At 37.7% G+C, this 23,444-nt stretch overlaps 1 protein-coding gene and 1 long non-coding RNA gene across 2 annotated transcripts; one reads left to right on the top strand and one right to left on the bottom strand.

Annotated features, from left to right (window-relative positions):
* Positions 1–903: 903 nt before the first annotated feature.
* LOC108715803 (beta-crystallin A4) lies at positions 904–18,614 on the bottom strand. Its single transcript, XM_018261280.2, has 6 exons — positions 18,564–18,614; positions 12,681–12,731; positions 11,145–11,263; positions 8,236–8,377; positions 4,076–4,218; positions 904–1,116 (listed from the first exon to the last, which is right to left on the bottom strand). The coding sequence occupies exons 2-6, from the start codon at positions 12,717–12,719 to the stop codon at positions 969–971; spliced, it is 591 nt and encodes a 196-aa protein (XP_018116769.1). The 5' UTR covers positions 12,720–12,731; positions 18,564–18,614; the 3' UTR covers positions 904–968.
* On the top strand, positions 12,305–14,631 carry LOC121394659. The gene is made up of 2 exons (XR_005961908.1): positions 12,305–14,220; positions 14,488–14,631. It is a non-coding gene; the product is annotated as an uncharacterized LOC121394659 (long non-coding RNA).
* Positions 18,615–23,444: the final 4,830 nt, after the last annotated feature.

Raw genomic sequence — 23,444 nt, 5'->3', positions numbered from 1 at the left:
CCAGCAATTGGCACCCAGGACGCAACTTCGCATTTTAGTGAATTAGCATAGTGATAACTAATTTTCGACTGGCGAAGTGTGCGAATTGTTTGCTGGTGACAATTCGCTGGTTTAGTGAATGCCTCAATGTGTTTATGCAGAAGATGTTTTGGGCTCACGTCCATGCCAAATCAAAATCAATATCAAATTCAAATTCCAAAATAAGAAGCTATCACCAGTGTATTCCTATATTTAGTCGCGTAGGGTAATATCCTGCTTCAGCATTACACCTCTCACAACTGATTCCAAGATTTATTTTTTTGTGAGCTCTTCCTACAAAAACCCATTCTATGCCATGGTGATGCCATCGATTTCCCTGTAACCAAAAAATGTAGAAGCTTAAGCACTGGCACAGAAGTACCGGCCTCCAGATTCTACAGTCTGTGGCTTGGTCCATTAATGTCATGGACAAAGGTTTTGTTACCACAATTTTTCTCCCGATAAGAAACATTGAGAATGTGCCTTTCATTACCAAGAATTGTATGAAGCACAAATTTGAATTAGGCAATTACAGCTCAAAAAGGAAAGAAGGCACCAAGTTGCTCTTGGTGGGCCAAACATTGCCCTACACTTTTTATAGGCTGAGTGTAAGGAAAACCATGGTGTGTGTTAAACTCAGGTAGGGCTTTGGCATAATAAGAGGAATCTGTGTGCCTCCAACCTTATTTTGTGCTAGAAATGTTTTTTTGGTATGATGAGCACCAGTGCTTCATGATAAATGTTACAGCAATTACCATGTCCCCAATGGGCAGCCTTCTATGAATATGATTTGTCATCAGGGAAGCCTGACATGAATCTTGGTAACAACATTGACAACAGCCATTACAAGACATAACAAAGTATGTTGATAAGGAATAAATGCAATATCGTTTTATGCTTTATTAGCTTCAGGTTAAAATACAAGAACGTGCATGGGTGTAATATTCTCTTTACTGCTGAATTCTGCGGATGGACTGAATCTGAAAGGTTTGTGCATGGGATCCCCATTCTCTCCAGTGCTTGTATTCTCCAGAGTGGCGGTCACATTCCATGATGTACTGGAATCCGCGGTAACCAGGATACTGGTAGCACACCCAGCTGTAGAGGGATGCAAAACATTTGTATTTAATTGCTAGCACTGTATATGTTTGGTAAAATAATGCTCTAGTCTAAGCCATTTCATTACATGTTTCTAAAATGATTAAGAATAAACAGCAACAGACATTAAACCAAAGCAAAAAAATAATTAGCAAATTTAGCATGATATATTTTAGCAATGCCTAATGACTTATTTATTTTGCATACACACATGACAGATCTGTAACTGCAAAAAATTTTCTAGCTACAGATATCTTGCATTTCGAAGTATCAATATTTATTTGTGATTACTGTTTATGTGGAAGAAATGGCAGACTAGAAAAGTTACCGTAGTATAAAAAGAAACAGCCCTGTACTATTACATGAATAAATAAGTGGGGTACTCTCAACTAAATAGTTAGTTCTTTGTGGTTTTCTCCTTGCAACAGGAGGTTTAACCACAATAGGTAACTGATGATTATTTCTAGCCAGAGTATAGGCTAGGATGCTATGGTTTAAACTTACAGTTCCTTAGAATATTCATGTATATTAATTGAAGTGATTTCTTTGTCAAGCTGTTGTCTGTTGTTATATGCCTCAGTGTGCTAGTTGGGCCTATACTTGCCCAAATTCCGTATTGTGGGTCCCTAAGCTCAGTAAGTGACCGCTGCACAGAGCATGTGCAGTGAATCAGCAGAAAAGAAGATGAGGAGGTACTGGGGCATCTTTGGAGACACAGATCATTACTTCTAAAGGGCTGTGGTTCCCTTGGGCTGCTACAGAAACCCAAAACATAATGTACAACATTTCTAGCTATTTCTTTGGTATAACTTTCCTTGTCCTTTAAGTCCATGCAGCTGATGGACTTAAAATTAATGCAATCACAGGGTCGGACTGGGGGGGGGTCAGGGCCCACCGGGGCTGACACACAGGGCCGCCATCAGGGGGGACAAGCGTACCGGGCCCGGGCATGAAGGGGGGCCCGGCAGCGCTGCATTTTTTTGAAGATCCGGGCCCCCCTTACGAGCGCCCGAGCCGTACGTCATTCCTCTTGAGTGCCGAATGCGGAAGTGCCGAAAAGCCGAAGCCGATGCGCCGAAAAGACCCGAAGTCACGGAAAAAGCCGAAGTCACGAAGCGCCGAAAAGACCCGAAGTCACGAAAACAGCCGAAGTCCTGAAGCAGCGCAAAGACCCGAAGTCACGAAAACAGCCGAAATTGAAGTCCTGAAGCGGTGAAAAGACCCGAAGTCACGAAAGGAGGCGAAGTTGAAGTACTGAAGCCATGAGTTCAATCCTACTGAACACCAGTTTGTGGTTTTTTTTTTTTTTTAATCCCCTGGCCACCAATGTATTATTTTAATATTCTATAGGCCCCTGCCACCAATCTTTTTTTTTAAACTTTTTTTTTGGGGCCCCAATTTTTTTTTTAACTCGTAAGGGGCCCCTTGCCACCATTGTTTTTTTTTGGTTTTTTTTTTTAAAAAAAAAATTAATTTTCTTTTTGGTGGCCCCAAATTTTTTTAACTTGTAAGGGGGCCCCTGCCACAAGGTTTTTTTTATTTTTTTCAAAAAAAAATAATTTTTTTTTTAAATTTTTTTTTGGGGCCCCAATTTGTTTTTAACTTGTAAGGGGGCCCCTGCCACCAGTTTTTTTTTTTTTCAAAAAAAATTTTTTTTTTCCAAATTTTTTTTTTGGGGCCCCAATTTGTTTTTAACTTATAAGGGGGCCCCTGCCGCCAATGTTTTTTTTTTTTTCAAAAAAAAAATTAATTTTTTTTTAAATTTTTTTTTGGGGCCCCAATTTGTTTTTAACTTATAAGGGGGCCCCTGCCACCAATGTTTGTTTATTTTTTAGTTTTTTTTAAATTTTTTTTTGTTGGGGCCCCAAGTTTTTTTTAACTTATAAGGGGGCCCCTGCCACCAATGTTTTAAAAAAAAAAATTAATTTTTTTTTTTTGGGGCCCCAATTTTTTTTATAAGGGGGCCCTGACCATCAATAGCTTTTTACAACTTGTGTGGGGGGGGTTACTTTTTTAGCGCTGATGTCTGTGTGGTCTTTTAACTGCGATGTGGGCGGGATATGGGGCGGAGCTTGGTCGTCAGTGTGGGAGGGGCCCAGGGGGCCCCAAAAATTTTGTTGTACGGGGCCCCGTGATTTCTAATGGCAGCCCTGCTGACACATCAGGGCCCTGCCGCCGCCCCTGTAGCAGGGTCCCCGCTGCTTCTCCCCAGTGGCAGGGACCCCCCTGCTGCCCCAGTCTCCAGACTCCCCCTCCCCCCGCCGGCGCATATCTGCTTCGTGCATCATGCTTTCCTTACGTGATTGGGCAGGGGGAGGTCAGGAGCGCTGGCTATCAGAGCTGGGCCCAGGGTTGGACTGAGCCCACCAGGGCCCCACCACGGCCCCCCCATTAGCAGGGCCCCCGCCACTCCTCCCTCCCAGTAGCAGGGCCCCTTTCGCCTTTCTTACGCGATCGGGCGGGGGGAGGCCAGCTATCCTATGTCTAGCAATCCTGTCTGGGCCGGTCCGACACTGTGCGACACTGTGCCCTGATTTATCACCATGTCCAGTTGGAAACTCATCTTTATAATCAGGCCCTCTTATTCATATTCCAGTTTCTTATTCAAAGGAATGCATGGTTGCTAGGGTAATGTGGACCCTAGCAACCAGGTTTGCTGAATTTGCAAACTGGAGAGGTGCTGAATAATCAGCATTATCTACTCAAGTGTACCACCTGGTATGTATTTATAAAGCACCAACCTATTCCACAGGGCTGTACAATAAATGGGTATATACAAAATTACCAATACAAGGGTATTGCCCAACAGAGCAATGCTAAATCCTATCTGTTTTGTTAAATTAGGTAATAATTAAAACATGTGGTTAATTTTTCTGCGTACATATGCACTCACTATAGGGAAAAATATACACTGGTTATTTAATAAAGTGCAATAGACAAGGTTTGCTCAATGACTTACGCGCCAGAATGAACACGGAATGAGCCCACTTCATTGTTGCACCATCCCATAGCTTGCAGGGAGGGATAGTCATCACTAAGCTCTCCTTTCCTTCCCAGGAAGTTTTCCTTCTCAAATATGGACATCTTGCAGTCACGATGGTTCTGGAACAAAACCAACAGCTGTTGCCTTGATCTTTCAACTGCACACATCTTTAACAGAACTTTGCCCATTACAGAGCATCAACTGTTTTAGATCACACTGAAGTTCCTTAAAAAAAGCAGCATTAATTTTATCCACATACATAAAAATGTCTAACATAAGGAAGGCCACCAGATGTTTTAAAGAATGCGGTTAGCCTAATTATCAACAGATTGTGGTTACGAAATAACTATTCAGTATGCATTTTACAGTAAATTAAAATAGGGTCCTATCCCAGTCATGAATTAATCTGTTATACCTCTTAAATGATTGTTTTATTTTTGTGTAACCTTTAGGACCTATGAATGGAGCATTTGTACCAGGAGCAAAGGTCACTTTAGGCCCCATTCTACAGACTCAGCCTGCAAGGTCCAAGGTTATATATAATGAAGGCTTGTATATAACATTGGATATACTATAGTATAAAATCATAGGTCTGTGATTTGGGCAAGGGATGAATGGAGTAGGTGGGTTATACATAGAGAAAAATGGTTCATCCTTGCTATTAATATCTATCATTTGTAATATTATAGTACCATATGTAGCCATAATAAATAAAATACATTTTATTTTGTTTGAAGTTAAAGATTTAGATGTTATGGTTAATGGGGTTTTTTTTTAAAGAATTTCAAAAGAATAATTGTTCTTATGTGTTCTGATGGTTCCTTATGCTTGAGCAGCTGTTTCAAATACAGTACATCTATGAAGAGGGCTTTGCACTTGTTTCATTTAGAGACCTTAGGTTGAATAACTGGAAGGTTTTTTTCCTTATTCTGTGAGAACTAAGATGGAGTATGGAGTAATGAGGACCGAAATGTTGGAAACAAATGGTATGAATAAATATATTTTTACTTATATAGAGTGTGCTGATCCTACCGGCAAAACTATATATATATATCTATATATATATATATCTATATATATATATATCTATATATATATATATATATATATATATATATATCTATATATATATATAAAGGCTTGAGCACACACTTCAAAAAAGCTTTCACCTGGGTGCAAGACAGAACGGCTTATATAACTAGAGAGGTACATTTCCTGAAGAAAATGTGAGTGGTGCTTGCCGTGGCAAAACTCAGGCCCAAATCTGATTGGCTGTTGGCCCCTTTTTTTCCTAATTGTGAACCACAGTCACTCAGTGACTAACATACCAAAGTTTGGGAATGCTGTCATTTAATGTGTAAAAATGTCAGCATTTCTATTTTTTTCTATTGAAAATCAATGAATGAAATTTGATTGGTTGTTGGTGGCTCCGCCCACTTTTTCTAAACTTGAAGTGGAAACCCCCAGCGACCACATTTGTGATATTCAAGGTCCCTGACATCAATACTGAGAGAATGGCAGCCTTCTTAATTTTTCCCATTAAAACCAATCAAAGAAATCTGATTGGTTGGTTTTGGCTCCACCCACTTTTCTTAATTTTAATCCCAGTCCCCCAGTGACCAACTGTGCCAACTTTGAGGAGGCTGCCATTAACCGTCTAAGAGCGGCAGCAGTTTAAAATTTTCCTATTTAATTGAATGGCTGAAATTTGATTGGCTGTTGTAGACTCCGCCCACTTTTTGTAAATTTTGGCTGCAGTCACCCAGTGACCCACGGTGCCAAGTTTGGGAGCTCTGGCTTTATTACTGTGAGAATTACAGCTGTTTACATTTTCTCATTGAAGTCAATAGGGAAAATCTGATTGGTTGTTTGCGGCTCCGCTCACTTTTTTGGGTCCCCAAAATAGGACAGAAAAGTCACAACACCCCATTCCCGAATAAGCTGAACGGTTTGACACCTCATTCATGGGTCTGCGACAAACTAATTATTCGATAAATTCCCCATTATAAGTCAATGGGGCAAATTTGGGGACCTCTCCTGCCCCGGGGGTAAAACTTATACCCTCGTGTGGGGTATCATCTGACACAGGTCGCAAACCTCTTCAAATGTGGTAAATTTAACGTTTCTACAAGATTCCCTCTCTGCGCTAGAATCCGTCAAAAGTTGGCCTCAATGTTAATCTATGGGACTTTTCGGGGTGGTTAATTGCCCCCGCAAGGGGCAATTAACCACCCACCCCTTAGAAAAGTCATACCACCCCATTCCCGATTAAGCCGCACGATTTGACACCTCATTCATGGGTCTAGGACAAACGGTGCGGGACTAGTTACGCGCCAAACTTTCATACGGAAGAAGAATAAAAATAAGTTTGCAAGATAACAGTAGTGATGCTTTGCTTCGCAAGCACCACTAAATAAAAATAAGTTTGCAAGATAACAGTAGTGATGCTTTGCTTCGCAAGCACCACTAAATAATAAGTTTGCAAGATAACAGTAGTGATGCTTTGCTTCGCAAGCACCACTAATAATAGAATGCTGATGCACACCAGGATTTTTCTTTCAAAGTTTACTTCTTTATTTAATCGACGTTTCGGTCCACGTCTTGATAAAGGTCCCAGACGTGGACCGAAACGTCGATTAAATAAAGAAGTAAACTTTGAAAGAAAAATCCTGGTGTGCATCAGCATTCTATTATTATATATATATATATATATACACAGTACTATGGTTGTTTCGTTACATACTCTATTGTGCCAACAACTGGAGACAGCTTGGGACTAATCAGGGCTAATTAATTAGCAGCAATTTTTTTTTGTTCTGTTTTTCCATTTTTTCATTGTTCTTCTCTTCTTTTTATTTCTTCTCTAGTGGTTGTCTGCATCTGGTTATTTTGTTTTATTTTCATTTGTTTTTATTATTTTCTGTTATGGTATAGGGGGTAATATTGTGATTGATCAGCTGGAGGAAGTGCCGTATAACCATTGTTTGATTCATTGAAATTTTTGTAGATGTATGTATAGATATTACATTGTTATTTTAGTATTGAAACTTTGCTACACACATTTTTATATTAGCACTTGATGTATTTATTAAGCCTTGATGTTTTTACACAAATGTTAATTATAGTGATTTTGCTCGTCATTCATAGCAAGTCATCTTGGGTTTCTGCCCTCTACAGTATTTCAGTATTTCAAAGGCAACTACGTGTTTCTAAACCGTATTTATTGACAATTGTGGACTGAACCCAGGCATTCGTGAGTACTGCTTTGTGAATGCTGATATCTAACTACATATAGGTTTGTGTTGTGTGCAGGGAGCATTCTGTGTCTGCATATTTGCAGTTATACACATAAGTGAGAAATTCCATATTGCTTGTGTTGGAAGAGGCCACTTTAGGCGGGTACCCCTAGTAGCTTCCCTAGCTGCTTTCTTCACTGCTGAGAAATTGTAGATTTAGTGTATTTACTGAGATCAAAAAAGCAAATATACAGTCTAAAAGGCCACAGACATTTGTTTCATGCTTTACTGTTTATATAAGGGGCATTAAATAAACAGGTTACAATACTGTACATTAAGATGCTCTTTTATTTTCCTGATGAATACCCTCAAGTGTTCACATCTCAATGCAGAGAGTATTGCCTGTTGTGTTTATATTGCCAGATGCACTTGAATACAGTCCATGTTCACTCATTTTAGTCAACCATTCACTCGTTTTAGTAATTATATTGCCTAATGACTTGGAATACAATTTGCAAGCTTGATGGCAACAGTGGAATGAGAAACTAAACAAGTGCAACACGGGTTTTAAATACTTGTAAATACCTATAAAGGGCATTTCTTACATTTTACATTCACTTTAGAAAATAATGGAGAGCAAGAGTATTTGGAGCATTGGGGCTTCCTTAGACAAACAAAGTTAAACAAAATGTTGTAATCAAATGATACCCAGATCATAAACCACTAAGATCAGCAGTATATGTTACATTGTAGCTCCTTCACTGGCAGTGATATGCCAATGCGTTCAAAGCCACGCTAATTGGCATCAATGGCATCTGCCTGGCACTGTAGACATTTGCCGATTTCAACCCGACCTTGCTGTGTGGAGTTCTGTAGCACACATGTAAAATATATACTTACAGCGACGGCGATTGGTCGGAAGGAAGTCATTCTCTCAACATGATAAGCATTGCTACCGCTCCAGGCCTCCCAGCGGGGGTACTCTCCTCTCTCCAACACAAACTGCTGTCCTTGGAATCCTAAGTGCTCATAGCCAACCCATCTGCAAGTCAGGAAAGTCAGGGAAGATATATATATAGCGGAGTTATATATATTGAATATAGATATATACAGTATATGATATATGCTTAGAAGAAGGAAAGTAAAAATAAGTACTTTTTTTTATTATACTTAAACACACCCAGTAGATTTTTTTGTTACATGCTCTTCTCATATATATTGTAACCCCCCTTTTATCTCAAGCATCCTAGCTCAGGAAACATAGTAAAAAAAATGTAATCTGCCACTATTGACTCCTATGACCCTTCTATTGCCTGACATCCTTGTAAAATTCATAAACTCACTTAACAAGTCCTTAAGTACAGTTATGAATAACCCTTGTTAAAGTGCTAGATATTTATTCTTAATGACTACTGCTGGCTCACTAGCCAAAAATCAATGACTGTAGTACATTTATATACAAATCCAGCCTATGTTGCATGGGCTTCACATTGCATACCATTCACTACTAGGAATATTTGGCAATCAATTTGGTTTGATTTGCTTTAAAATACAATCTGCTTATTTTGCTTTCCTGTGACTTCTTCTGAAGTTTCTTAAGGCTTGCATAGCTGCTTTCCTCACACCGATAAATATTTATTACACAACTTCTGGAATTTCCCCTCTTCATTTAAAAAGTATTTTGTTATAGAAAGCTATTCTTAACTCCCCTGCCTCCCTAACTAGTTTTCTGTCATCCTTTAAAGGAGAAAGAAAGGCTAAAAATGAAGTAAGCTTTATCATAAAGGTCTGTATAAATACACCAGTAAACCCTCAAAGTAATGCTGCATTTCTTTCCTTCCATTGTGTACACATGGGCTTCTGAATCAGACTTCTTGTTTTCAGCATAAACCTCCAGGGCTATGGCTTGAGCATGCTCAGTTAGCTCCTCTGTCCCTCTCCTCCTCCCCCTCCCTTCTATAATCTGAGCCCAGAGCTATGAGTGAGCAGCGAGAGACTCAGGTAGAAAGTGATGTCACACCAAGCTAATATGGCAGCTGCTATCCTAAACAAATAGAGAGAGCTTCTAGAACTGTTATAAACACTATAAATATATTGTTATAGCTTGCACTATTGTGGGTAATCTATTGGTAATAAGTTGCTTCGGTAGCTTTCCTTCTCCTTTAAGTTATTTGCTACCAAGTAATTATTGTTCCAGAACCCTCTGTAATCACCTTCATCCTATCCAAGTGCAAGTGATGTAAGTGTAAGAGGGCTAGAACCATAGCTAGTATTGATTTAAATGTATAGTTATTATTGTTCAAGCCTTTATAATTCAATATCCCAGACCAACCAAAACAACTGGTCTGATGCAGGCTAAGAGCAAAAATAAATTGTGATAACGTTTGCAAAATTTTATCTTTACAGTAGTAAGTTCCAATGACAGTAATGAATTATTCAGAATTTATCATTCCGTGACAATCATTGGTAATTACCCTCCCCCACACACACATATAGCCATGTTTTAGAATAAATAGAAACAGCATTTTTTTTTACTTTATTTTTTTATTTTTTTTTAATTTATGTATTTATTTTGCTTTCTGATTACTCAAGAACAGGGATCCCTAAACTTTTTTTCTTACCAGTGAGGCACATTCAATATATAAGAAAGGTCGGACAGCAACATAAGCAAGCATATTTGGGATGCAAAATATGGGTTGTGGCTACCAATTGGTTAGCCCCTATGTGGAATGGCAGCATATGGAGGCTCTGTTTGGCATTACATTTGGTCCTTATGCCTTCAAGACAGGAATTTAAAAATAAGCACTTGGTTTGCGCCAACTGGGAGCAACATCCAATTGGTTGTTGAGCAACATGTTGCACACAAGTCACTGGTTGGTGATCATTGCTCAAGATATTTAGTGTGAATGCATCTATTTCTAAAAATTTTAATCCATATAAGTGCTTTTGGTTTTTGACCCAGAAAATGTCCCATTTGGCTTTCCAGGACTACATTGTATATACTAGACTAGGTAGATATCCATAGGGTACTTTTAGGCTCTTAGGGGCCCATTCACTAAGTTCGAGTGAAGGAATAGAAGGAAAAATACTAGAATTTCGTGTAGTTTTTTGTGCTCCTCGACTATCGAATTGGCGTAAATTCGCCTGAGTAGAATGATTCGAATAGATCGAGCGCAAAAACGCTGCGACTATTCGCCCATTCGATAGTCAAAGTACTGTCTCTTTTAAAAATACTTTGACCGCCTACTTCGCCACCTAAAACCTACCGAATTGCTTTAAAAGCCTATGGGAAAGTCCCATAGGCTTGTTTTCTAAGTTTTTGATCGAATAAAAAGGCATTCGATCGAATGAAAACCCTTCGATCGAATATTCGATAGTGCGACTATTCGGCGGGCGAATATTCGCCCATTCGACTATTCGCCGGCGCGTAAATTCGCCAGAATTGTCGATTCTATTCCCCAGTCGAATTTCGAGGGATTTAACCCCTCGAAATTGGACCCTTGATACATCTGCCCCTGAATCTTAGGCTGGTATTCCATTCTCACATAAAATCATACACAGCTTTATACCTATTTTATGCGTTTTTAAGCAGAAAAGTGCTTGTCATCAGTGGTTAAAGACATTTTCCATTTAAGCAATTTATAGCTAGGTTAGGGCCCCAGCTAAAAAACACTGATGTAGTTACTCCACATGTACCATTAGCCTTAGAGCAGACAACAAAACAACATAAATGTAAGATGACCATATATGATAATTGCTGATTTTTATTTCCTATGTATTGCAAGACAATCTTAAAACATTATACTCACGCTCCACTCTCGACTTTAAATGAGCGGACAGTTTCAAATCCACATTCCATAATATTGTAGCATTCAGCTGTAAACTCGTGTCTCCGTCCCTGGAAACATTCTTCATCCCATACAATTATCTGAAGGCAAAGAAAAGAGTCCAGCCTAAAAGAATCTTGGCTTCAATTATATAACAGGTAATAGTATACACAAAATTTTTCTTTTTGCCTTTGTTATGAGAGATATTTTTTGTTGTATTTACAATGATATTACTGAATAGGTACTTCAATAATCCTGTGCAGAACAAATGTTTTCAGTGGAGCATAGATACGTTTATGGGGGTTATTTATTAATGGTCAAGTTGTTTATTACCTGAAAAATTCGAGTTTTCAAGGTATTTTTCGGTCAAAACTCGAATTATCTGGTTAAAAAAAAACTTGTTTCTTTAAAAAACAAAATCGAAAAAATTCCGCAAATCCGCAAAATTCTCCAGCTAAAACCCGTCAAGGTCATGTACAAATCAATGGCAGGGGTCCATTGAACCATTGAAGATGTTTGATTAGCAGTACTTTTATTGTCTGCACCTATAAATTAAACAACACAATTATACTAATAATGGCATTACATCTTTATAAGGCTTGTAGGCAAGGGATAAACCTAATGACCTCTCTCACTTTACCACACAAAAGTTCTTCCTAGAGGAAATATGATTTACCACAGCTGGTGCTTAAAATAAATGAAAAAGCCAGTTGACATGAATGCATTTCCACCATTGTTTTATAATCAGAAAAAGTCTGAAAAAGCATCAATTTATGACAATATTTCCACTGAAATATTGCGAATATATTACAAAAAAATTGGAAAACAGCAAAAAAAAAGTTAAAAAAACAGTAAAAAAAAGTTAGTATTTACTAAAACTTGAATTTTTCCCATATTTTTATTAAAACAAAGTCAACTTAACTCCCATCCATGAATTGACCTAATTTGTAAAAAAAAAAAAATGTAAAACTTTTTCGAGGTGTCACCCGATAACTTTTTTGGATTATCATACGAAAACCAGCGCAGATCACGATGTCAAAAAACATCTTCAAATTGTAAAAGGGACATCTGCCATTGACTTCTACATGAATTCAACATGTTTTAGCTGGAGTATTTTCCGATTTTTAGCAGGTAATCATAATAAATCTTGAAAGGTTGGTTTTTCCCCTTTAGAAACTCGACCAGAAAAATTTGAAGTTTAATAAATAGGCTCCATAATGTCAGTTAAGGAATAGCCTAACCCCTTACTCATAAATGCCAAGCAAGGGCAAGAGTTTATGGATATATAATTCAATGAAATAGCCTTGATTAATAGAATAAACAACATATTTGTTTCTAATGGGTGCAGGTGAATTTCATAACGGTTGCAATTGATTAGCATATAGTTACCAATCAAGTACAGCAGAGATGCAGGTAAAGAAGAACCCTACAATGCAGTAATATTTATTTGCACTGATGAAGTCTCATGGAGCAACTGCTAAAAAAATCAACAAAAGCAAATTTCTTATGTATAATTACCTTCCAGTGTCCAGAAAATTTAGTGCAATGTTGAGTCATTTTGTCTTTGTCCTATACAAAAATAAATACATAAAGGTACAAATTACATTTGTATTTACATATTTCCCATTTCAGTAGTTATTAAAAATTCTATAATCAAATAGAAGAATTGTAAAAAGGTAATGCCCTGTCTCCATTATTATTCCATACTTGAACTATCATATAAACTCTGAATTAGTAAATCAACAGAAGCATTGCCTTGTGTGGCTAATAACACAGAAAATGATGTGTTCTGGAATTTAAAAAAAACAAAGAAGAGTAACCCTATTATTGAAATTATAAATTTAAAAGTGGGATGTCTGACATTAACCGTGGAATTAATATTTATTTTGATACTGCAGTATACTTATCTAAGAAAATATTTAGTATTTAGATATTTAATTCTACCTTCCTTGTTTAGTCCTACTACTGCATCATCTGTGCAAATGTCATTATCTGCATTAAAATTAGTCGCATTATTATTATAAGTAAACCCTTGTGTGTATAACTATAAACTGAGACAGGAATAGCATTGAAAAATCTCTGTTTTTAGAAATATACCACAGTAATGATTTTAATCAAATATCTTGAAATATTGGATCGTAGATTGTTCTGTTGACGGTATGGGAACATGTATGGTATGTTTCTGGATCTTGAACACCCATTTAAGTGATCTAATAATTTAACCGAGCCTTACAGGAATGCTCTGTTAATATTGCTTGCATTGGAATGTTTTCACAGGCTGTCCCAGATGACTGCATTCAAGAGCCCAGCTTGTGTGCCAACCCTAGCGTTAAGTAATCGATCTGGCATAACAATCCTTTCTTTGCATTCTTGTACTAGTAATATTCTAATGATACCTTTTCAGTAATTCGTTTGTGTACAACTGGCATTTCATTGTGAAATACTGATTGTAGGTTTCTGTACATGTATGTTTATCTATCCATCGTGTTGCCTTTGAATAGTGATGGATAGAAACACTGTATACAAATGCATTCAGTAGTTGTGGAACAAATCCAGGGCAGCAACTTGTCTGCAAAGTTCTTTATTGGGATAATGAGTTAATCAAACTAAAGTCATACGCCACATGTAAAACCAGCCACGTAATTTATGCTCTGAAATGTCCCTGCGGGAAAATGTACGTAGGGAAGACAATAAGGTCTGTCAGTACTAGGATAAAAGAGCATAAAGGCAATATACGCAATTTTAAAAATGATACCTATACTGACACTCCAGTAGCCAGACATTTTGATACTGTAAAACATAATGTATGTCAGCTAAAGTGGATAGTGTTAGAGACAGTAGCAAAACCCAGTAGAGGAGGTGATCATAACTTGATACTATTGCAGAGGGAGGCCAGATGGATAAAGCGCTTGGATAGTGCTTATCCGAAAGGGTTAAATGAGCAGTGCAATTTATCATGTTTTCTTTAATAGTAATGGCTTGTCGTCCTTTGTTCCCAGGAATTATAACTAGATTCCAAGTTGTAATGACATGGAACTCCTGCTGCATTTACATATGGGTGAGTCCATTCAATCAGGAGTCTTTATATATATATATCGTTTATTTTTGAATTGGTAACTATAATATTGCAACCTTGTTGCTAAGAAAGATAATATATACATAGAAGCCAGTGATAGGAAATAATTACAGAATGTCTTAGAATAGCAACATATGTTGCGAGATTAGAAGGTACTGTTAAATTGATATAATAGAAGTGCTAAATTGATACAACATAAAGATTTCAAGTGAATTGGATAGGCTAATGGCAATTTCCTTGTTTTTACAGGTCTTTTACAGGTTAGGCGGATTGAGCAGTAACCTGGTTTTAACATTATGTTTCAGTGGGATTTCAACATGTATTATATGAAATAATGTGTGTCACTTTTAATAGCTAGATGAATTGGGTCACAATAAGTTTTTACAATATTTATTAGAGATCATATTTTGTAATTTTACACTTTGTGAGAGGCTTTTATAAATTTGTAAAATCTCTATTATGCACTTTAAGATGTATATCACTGATAGTTAATGAAAAAAGTTTTATCTATGATGAACTGTGTGTAGCCATATGGGAGTTATAATTGCACAATGCATTTTAAGATGTATATCACTAAATAGTTAATGAAAAAGTTTTATCTATGATGAACTGTGTGCAGCCATATGGGAGTTATAGTTGCACAATGCACTTTAAGATGTATATCACTAAATAGTTAATGAAAAAGTTTTATCCATGATGAACTGTGTGCAGCCATATGGGAGTTATAGTTGCACAATGCACTTTAAGATGTATAACACTAAATAGTTAATGGAAAACTTTTACCCATACTGCACTGCTGGTAGTCACATGAGATTATAAATGATTGTTTTTGGTTGTTCCTTTTTACACTTGATAAAGGGCGTGGGCCCGAAACATGTTGTGTAACTCATTATCCCAATAAAGAACTTTGCAGACAAAAAAAAAAAAAAAAAAAAAAAATGTGTAACTCATTATCCCAATAAAGAACTTTGCAGACAAGTTGCTGCCCTGGATTTGTTCCACAACTACTGAATGCATTGAACTATTGGGTATTACACACAGAATACCTGTGGAAGAAGCCAACAAAGAAATTCGGTGAGCTTGCTCTGAATACTATATTTGCATCTTTTACTGTATACAAATGAAATTCTTAAGGGAAGATTTGGAAGAAAGCACATTGCTGGTCATTTTAGGCATATACTACTTTTTAAAGGTAGAAGGGAAAATGATGCTCTTCTTAATCACTACTGCTGCAAGCTTGTAACGTGGAAAGTCAACAATTTCTAAAACACAATTTCAGAAACAGGCACCAGTGTAAATTATTCTTGACACTATAAATCTTACAGGTTTTAAACCACTCACCCACAATTATGTGTTTTGCATTGTATTTTATGCACACACATTAACATTTTAATATGACTGGATCATCGGTCATTGGTCAATTAGCAAATTACTGGATCATGTACAATTTAGCCAAACCGCACTGATTAAATCAGTTGGACCTGCTTGCCAATTATATCACATAAAAAAGGTAAGGTAGTTGTGGCTAGGACTGTTATCCACTTGTGTTTTCAGCTCTGAACAAATGTTGGTCAACAGAGGGTCTTAAACATGGAATAATCATTGGCCAGTTCTCTAGAAATGGACCAAGACCCTTATTTTATTCGTGACCTGCCTCACAAGGAACTCAGAACAGCGGCACAGTCAAAGAGACATCCAAGAAGTGGTTGATTCAGGAACAGTTTAATTATCCTTATTCAGCCCATGTGTTAACGGTGCTGTATATATTAGTATCACTATATAGAATTCATGTGACCCATCCATTCAGGGGCCTGATGACACTAACATGTAAAAAAATGCCATTACCTTGGCACATGGGGAATTATTTTCCTCTTGGAAAGAGCTTATGTGCACACATTACTACTATTTATGTACATTATCTATCACCATCATCAGTCTGTCTATCTGTATCATTTGTCTGTACAATAAACTCTACTTTTAAAGGAAAACTACAGCTACAGTAAATGCAAATGAAAGGAGTTGCTTCAGATATTTCCACATACACTTGGAAAATGTTTTCCACTCTATCAGAACTTGGCATGTGACAGAGAATTTGTTCCATGCAGGCAGTGTTAATCTGTTCCATGTACGCCAAATTTCATGCTCACGCCATACAGGAAGTTCCATCGTAAAGCAACGCCACTGACAGCTCACACGTGTAGGAGAAATAAAAATAATTGCTTGTATGGCAACCAAAAAAAGCTTTTGTGAGACTACACTATTATTGATACTATTTGGTTCCTTAGCTTTTCATCTTCCCGTCTACCATTCAAAACACTGGTTGCTAGAGTAAAGTGAACCCTAGCAGCCAGATAGCTGCTGAATTCCAAACTGAAGAGCTGCTAAACAAAACTGGTCTTTGAAATGCAAATCCGGCCGGCGATTTATATTCTAGCCGGCGGGAAGGCGGTTCGGAGAGATTAGTCGCCTGAAGAAGCAATTTGTTGCTGGACGACTAATCTCCTGAAATAGCAGCGTGTGTCTTTGCCCTAAATGATAACAAAAGTTTGGGTAAAGAAAATACCATTTGCATTTCAAAGACCAGTAATCCCTATAAATTTCTTGGAAAGTTATGTTCAGTAGAGGGGTATACTGATGATAGCACGGCTGACGTTATTTCTTTGCAGACTATAAGCAAACTCCAAGGGGTTTCACATTTCCTGGCCTTTGCTACTGATTCATTCTTTGATCTTGCATCATTTCCAAAAATAGTGGTATTTAATTACAGGTTTAGCATTATAAAATTGCGAAGTCACCGTCTCCATATCAAGCTAAACACCACAAGGTTATCCTATTTCTTTCTAGACTTATTTGACATAGACTGGCACCTCACTTTCTGGTTGCATTATCTTAGTTAAGGAGTCTCTTGACCAATGCATCAGTCTGTAGCTTTTTATAGGGGACAGATCTCCAAAATCAACCCCAAATGCTACAACTACATGGAAGTTTGGCCTGGCTTCTGCAGAACGCACTGCTAAAATACAAAAATGCAAATGGGTTTTTGGGAGCACTCCAAGGCTCATTAAAGTATAAGTCAGTTAATGGAAGTGTGACTGCTCTGGGCAAAATTTCTACCATCAAGAGCATGAAGCATTTATTCTGGCCAGTGGCCACCAATTAAAAGTCTGCAAAATGTGGTAAAATGTGTGGTTCTTCACTAGCTATGGCACTCTGTCTTAAGCAGCATTGGATAGCTTTATCTACATTAAATCACAAACTATACTACTGTGTTAGTCATAGTAAGCTAGTTTCATACAACTGATCTACATTATGTATATATTGGCTATTTATTACATTTCTACAACCTTCCAAGCTGTTTTTTTTTATTATGAAGCAAAGCTACTAGGTATTAATATACTGAGAAAACACAGTTCATGTTAACCTTAGGCTACTAATGTATGTAGAATCTTCAGCAAATTGGTGCAGTAACTAGAACTGCTGTCTCACAGGTGTCTGTAAGATGCACCCTGGCAGAGCTGTGGGTATGGTAGCAATATATATAAATAAATCAAATAATAATGTATATTTTATATATGTAGCACTTACTTAGTGGTGAATATCACTTTTTTCTTCATCACTTTTGCAGTGATTTGCTTTGGATGGAAACTCTCATCACTCTCCAAAAACTACATATTTCAGTACAGCGTGTGCTCTGAGATTATAGGTTTAAAGGAAGTGTTTGTGCAAAGAACAATTTCACTTGGAACTGCACCGGATCCAGTCAATATATCTAGGTACAGCTATGGATACGAATTTGCTTATTCCCATGAAATGGTTCATATAAAATATGCAGTAGTAGAGTGTTTTAACTCTAAGGGGGTTATTTATCAAGGTCCGAATTTATCTCAATATCGGCTGCTACAAACTCCGATCTAACCCGATCCGATCGGGTTTTTAACGCTTATTTATTATTACATTTCCCGAAAACTACCTTTGCAGGAAAAGCTCAGATTTTCACTATTATTTTGTGAGTTTTCCCAGTTTTCACCCGAAAGCTCCAAAAACATTGTGAAATTGCCCGAAACCCCAGACACAACCAAAAATCAATGGGACTGTTCCCATTGGCTTTTATGCATCCTCGATAGGTTGGAGATGCCGTGTTTTTTTATTCAGGCTTTTTATCCCTCGGGGTTTAATAAATTGATTTTTTTTTAAGCCTATTATAACACAAAAATTTCAAGGAATTTCGGGAGCTTAGTAAATAACCCCCTAGGTGTGCCAAAGGTATAGGCAAGAGACTTCAAACTGAGCAGTTTGAGCAATTTTTCAGATATTGCAGCACTTACCTTGAACTAGCAGACGAGAGTCCCAGGAAGGCAATGTGCCTAGTGGTTTTTGTGTTGGGGTTTATATAGCCTGCTGACTGAGTGGCAAAATGATCGCACTAGCTTTATGAAAGCCCTAAGTCAGCACAACCAATGAGGCCTTATTCAGTAGTTGCACTACCCAAACAAAGGTATAATCTATACAGGACATGGTAATGTATAGAAACGCAAACACATCAGCTTTCTGTTTAGCAGTTAAATACTTTTTCAGGACGTCTAACCCTCCCTGTTGGAAACTGTTGTTTTTTTGTTTTTTTTTTTAAAGTAAGATTTGAAATGCTGAATAATTCTTCTGAGCATCAAATCAGCATGCAGGCCACATGCTTAGTCACAGAAGGACTAATAAAGATGATATTGCCCTGACAGGCATTTATAATAAATACTATTTGATTAGAAAATTGAATAGTATAACCATGTATGAAAATCTTTAGGGAAAATATACCCTGTTTACAGAAAGGATTTTTATGAAATAGAGTTTGAAGGTCTAGCCTGCTGTGTGCTGCCAGACTGACTGCATCATTAGCTGCATATTCTGCAGACCGTACAGTCATACAGCATCACTGGAGACCATAAAAACATATATCATAAATAACAGTGTACATGGTGCATATACTACCCAGTATCTACTCTGAGGCAATTACCTTTCTCTCGACACTCATAGTACAGGGACATAAGAATGGGAGCAAAAACAACTTTCTTCAATATATCCTGTCCTGGCACCTTCCTATCTATGCCTGGTAACGTTGTCTTTTATTTTACACAACTGTGTGGCAAAATGAAGGTCTAAAAACTGAGAATGGGACATTTGGTTAGGCCCTTCCACCATCAAGAAAATGGGCATATAATCCCTTCAGATATACAGAATATGTTGGTGTAGGACCTATGGGTTGTTGAGCTACTGTAAATTGCACCACAACATCCATGACATTTGCCTGAAAACCTTTTGTACTGCACTTAATGCATGTTGCCATTGCCTTTCCATAAATGTCTACAACTGTGTTTGAAGTATGAAATCCTTCAAATTGCTTACTATACTGTAAATATGAATAAGAATAATAATAATAATGAATTAATAGGACTCATGTACAATGGCTAGACAAATTTCTTCATGGACAGTAACCTATACTAAACAGTTATATTATTAATTTTGTTCGGTCAGCTGCAGTAAAACAATGGACATAAAGATTTCCATGGATTGCTGTCCCAAATGTGCTCAATGTTAGTAAATGAACTTCACTGGTGTCTCTAAACCAATTGTACAGAATTATAGCAGAGAACAGCTACATCAAACCCATTTTGACGTAATACAGATTGAATTGCCTTTTCGTTATCAAGTTATATGTAACTTCTCTAATGAATTTTTTATTGCCTATTTGCTTAGAAGGAATTCTTCAGTTCCAGCAGACAAAACAATAGGTGCATGGAACCAGCTGATACCATCCTAGCATCTATGGACTTCCTTTGCTCAGCACTTCTTGTTCAGGAATCCAGAAATAATAGACTGATTATCAGTGAATTTGGTACAACAAATCAATTTGCCACAGGCATTCGTGATAAAAATGACAGATTCCACAATATATTTCAAACAAGCATATGAAAAATGTATTTTCCATTTCATTCATGTGGTCACCTTATTAGATATCCTTTTCAAGATATACTGTAAAACTAATTACCAATTGGAAATCCTATTTGTGGGCAAAATCACAATAGTGCAGCAGTAATGACAGGGCTCGTTTGCACCCAGCGCCCACCAGTGCTTCCTATCGTCTGTGTCTGAATGACTCACAACTTAAATGAATCGTTCAGTGTAAAAATAAAAACTGGGTAAATAGATAGTATTTGCAAAAAATAAATGTTTCTAATTTAGTTAGTTAGCCAAAAATGTAATGTATAAAGGGTGGAGTGACTGGATGTCTAACATAACAGAAAATAACATTACTTCCTGCTTTGCAGCTCACTTGGTTTCCACTGATTGGTTACCAGGCAGTAACCAATCAGTAATTTTAGGGGGGCCACATGGGTCATAACTGTTTGCTTTTGAATCTGAGTTGCATGTAGAGGATCAATTGTAAACTCACTGAACAGTTATGTCCCATGTGACTCCCCTTCAAGTCGCGAGTTAGAGAGCTGAAAAGCAGGAAGTTGGGTTTTGGCTATTAGGTTAGACATCCGGAGCTCACTGCAGGAATATTACTCATCACTCATATGTGAAAAAAGAAAAGCAGGAAGTTGGGTTTTGGCTATTAGGTTAGACATCCGGGGCTCACTGCAGGAATATTACTCATCACTCATATGTGAAAAAAGTTAATTTATATTAAAGTGATACTGAAACTAAAACATACTTCTTTAAATATGACTATACATTAAAAGTTACTAATAGGTCATGTTGATCATTTTTTGCTGAGAGGTCTGTTTTTGTAAATAATTTTTAGTAGTGATGGGCGAATTTGCGCCGTTTCACTTCGCCGAAAAAATTGTGAAATCTGCGAAATGGCAAATAAATTAGCAAAACGGCGCCGGCGTCTATTTTTGATGCCGGCGACAGTTTTTGACTCCGTCATCCATTTTTTTTTACGCCGGCGAATGTTCGCCAGCGAATTTTCACGCCCGTTTGGCGAATCACGCAAATTCGCGCCTGGCGAATAAATTCGCCCATCACTAATTTTTAGTTGATGTTCCTAAACCTGACTGTTTTGCCAACCAGCCTGTCAGTTAAAGTTTATAATGCTAACGGACTTCTGTTGCAAAAATATGGCAGCCCCCTTATAGACGAGCATGGGGAGTCAGATGGGTAATGTAAAAGCTTTGAGCAAATACTTTATGGCAAAATTATAAGTAGCAAACAAAGCCAATACTATGATAGATCTAAAAATTGTTTAATTTCTGGTGTCAGTATCTCTTTAAATCATACCCTTAAATCCATATGTCTCCTCCTCCGCTGTGGATAACACAGCACCTCCAGCACAAGATTAACACCTTAGGGGCCTCTAACAATCATTTTCAAATGCTAACAAATTCCCAGAACAAATATCAGGCTTATGTTCCACAGGCAGAGCAGGGCACACAGGCAGAGTATGACACACAAAAAGGAGAATAGGGCAGGCAGAGTATGGCACACACAGGGAGCATAGGGCAGGCAGAGTATGGCACACACAAGGAGCATAGGACAAACAGAGTATGGCACATCCAGGGAGCATGGGGCAGGAAAAATATGGAACACACAGGAAGCATAGGGCAGGTAGAGTATGGCACACATGGAGAATAAAGCAGGCAGAGTATGGCACACACAGGCAGAGTATAGCACACACATGAATCATAGGGCAGGCAGAGTATGGCACAAACAGGTAGAATAGGGCAGGCAGAGTATGGCACAAACAAGGAGCATAGGGCAGGCAGAGTATGGCACATCCAGGGAGCATGGGGCAGGCAGAGTGTGGCACACACAGGCAGAGTATGGCACACACAGGGATCATAGGATAAGCAGAATATGGCACTCACAGGGAGCACAGTGCAGAAAGAGTATGGCACACACAGGGAGAATATGGAGGGCAGAACAGAGCATGAGACAGGGAAACCAGAGTACCACTCTAAGGTGTACTACCTACAGTGACTCAGTGCTGGTGCCCCATCAGCATTTTGTATAAAGTGTGAACAGGTGAACTATGTGGGTAGTTTTAGTCTGGGACTCAGGTGTGAACAGTACAGGGTTTTAGGGACTGAACAATGAAGTGTGAACAATACAGGGGATTACAGTCTGAATCTGAGGTGTAAACAATGCAGGGGCCAGATCATCTCTGGAGTAATAATTTATACATGGTAAACAGACACAGCAAGCAGACTTTCATCGGGGGCATACAGGGGGGGTAGCGGGCCACATGTGGCCCGTGGGCCACCAGTTGGACAGCCCTGCTCTAGAGCATAATCAGTGAAATAAGGACCCTCATACTGTTCTAACTCTATAACTCTATACAATGCAGCTTTATCCTTACAGAAACACAATAGATCAGGTAAATTCAAATCAGTCAACTTGCACATAATGAGCACTTAAGACTTAGAATTTTACTGAATTGAATTGAACAATACTCAATGTACCTGGATTTTCAAAACAAACATTACAATACAGGAACTCTGCTAATTTTAACTTAGAAATTTAAGAACCACAAACAGGTATCTGTGTTTTATTAATAATATGATTTTATAAAACACAATATTGAAAATAATCTTCATGTCTTTCTTTAATAGTCTTTTTATGTGGTGGGTGGGAGTTACCACAAAGCCAAAATGATAATGTCATAAGTTTTTTACGATCATCAGAGAGAGTCAATGAAAGAAGTGTTGGCAGTAATTAGGTTGTGGTCAGACTTTCATGCTAAGGAAGCTTTCATATGCAGGCACATTTTCCAAGTAGACAACTGGGTATTTTAACTGTATATTAAATGTCTTAGATAGGGGAATGAGTTTACGGTACTTCTTACTTGGAGAATTGGTCATGAGATTTAAAAATCTCAAACTACCTTAAACATATTTCATGGATAAGCACAGTTGACATATGGAGTACATTTGGTACAAAAGACATATGTTTTATGATTTCTAATAATTTTATTTGCTTTGTATAAAATTTGGTGGGGATGTTGAATTGTAATCTCCACTGGGACAGGGACTGATGCCGATGATGTACTGATATGGGGTCTGTTATCTCGAAACCCATTATCCAGAAAGCTCTGAATTACCGCCCTCTCACAAAATCCATTTTAAATCAAATAATTCAAGTTTTTAAAAATTATTTTATATTTCTCTGTAATAATGAAAGCGTACATTGCACTTGAACCCAGCTAAGATATA

Source organism: Xenopus laevis, chromosome 1L (genome assembly GCF_017654675.1).
Source record: "Xenopus laevis strain J_2021 chromosome 1L, Xenopus_laevis_v10.1, whole genome shotgun sequence".
NCBI lineage: Eukaryota > Metazoa > Chordata > Amphibia > Anura > Pipidae > Xenopus > Xenopus laevis.
This window is presented reverse-complemented; position numbering and strand designations above follow the sequence as displayed.

Excerpts from the sequence above, each read along its gene's own strand:
- LOC108715803 (XM_018261280.2), bottom strand. The coding sequence starts at position 12,719 with ATGACTCAACATTGCACTAAATTTTCTGGACACTGGAAG. Across the intron at positions 11,264-12,680 it reads AATTTTCTGGACACTGGAAG|ATAATTGTATGGGATGAAGA; the intron begins GTAATTATACAT and ends CTTTGCCTTCAG. Across the intron at positions 4,219-8,235 it reads TCCGACCAATCGCCGTCGCT|AACCATCGTGACTGCAAGAT; the intron begins GTAAGTATATAT and ends GTTTTGTTCCAG.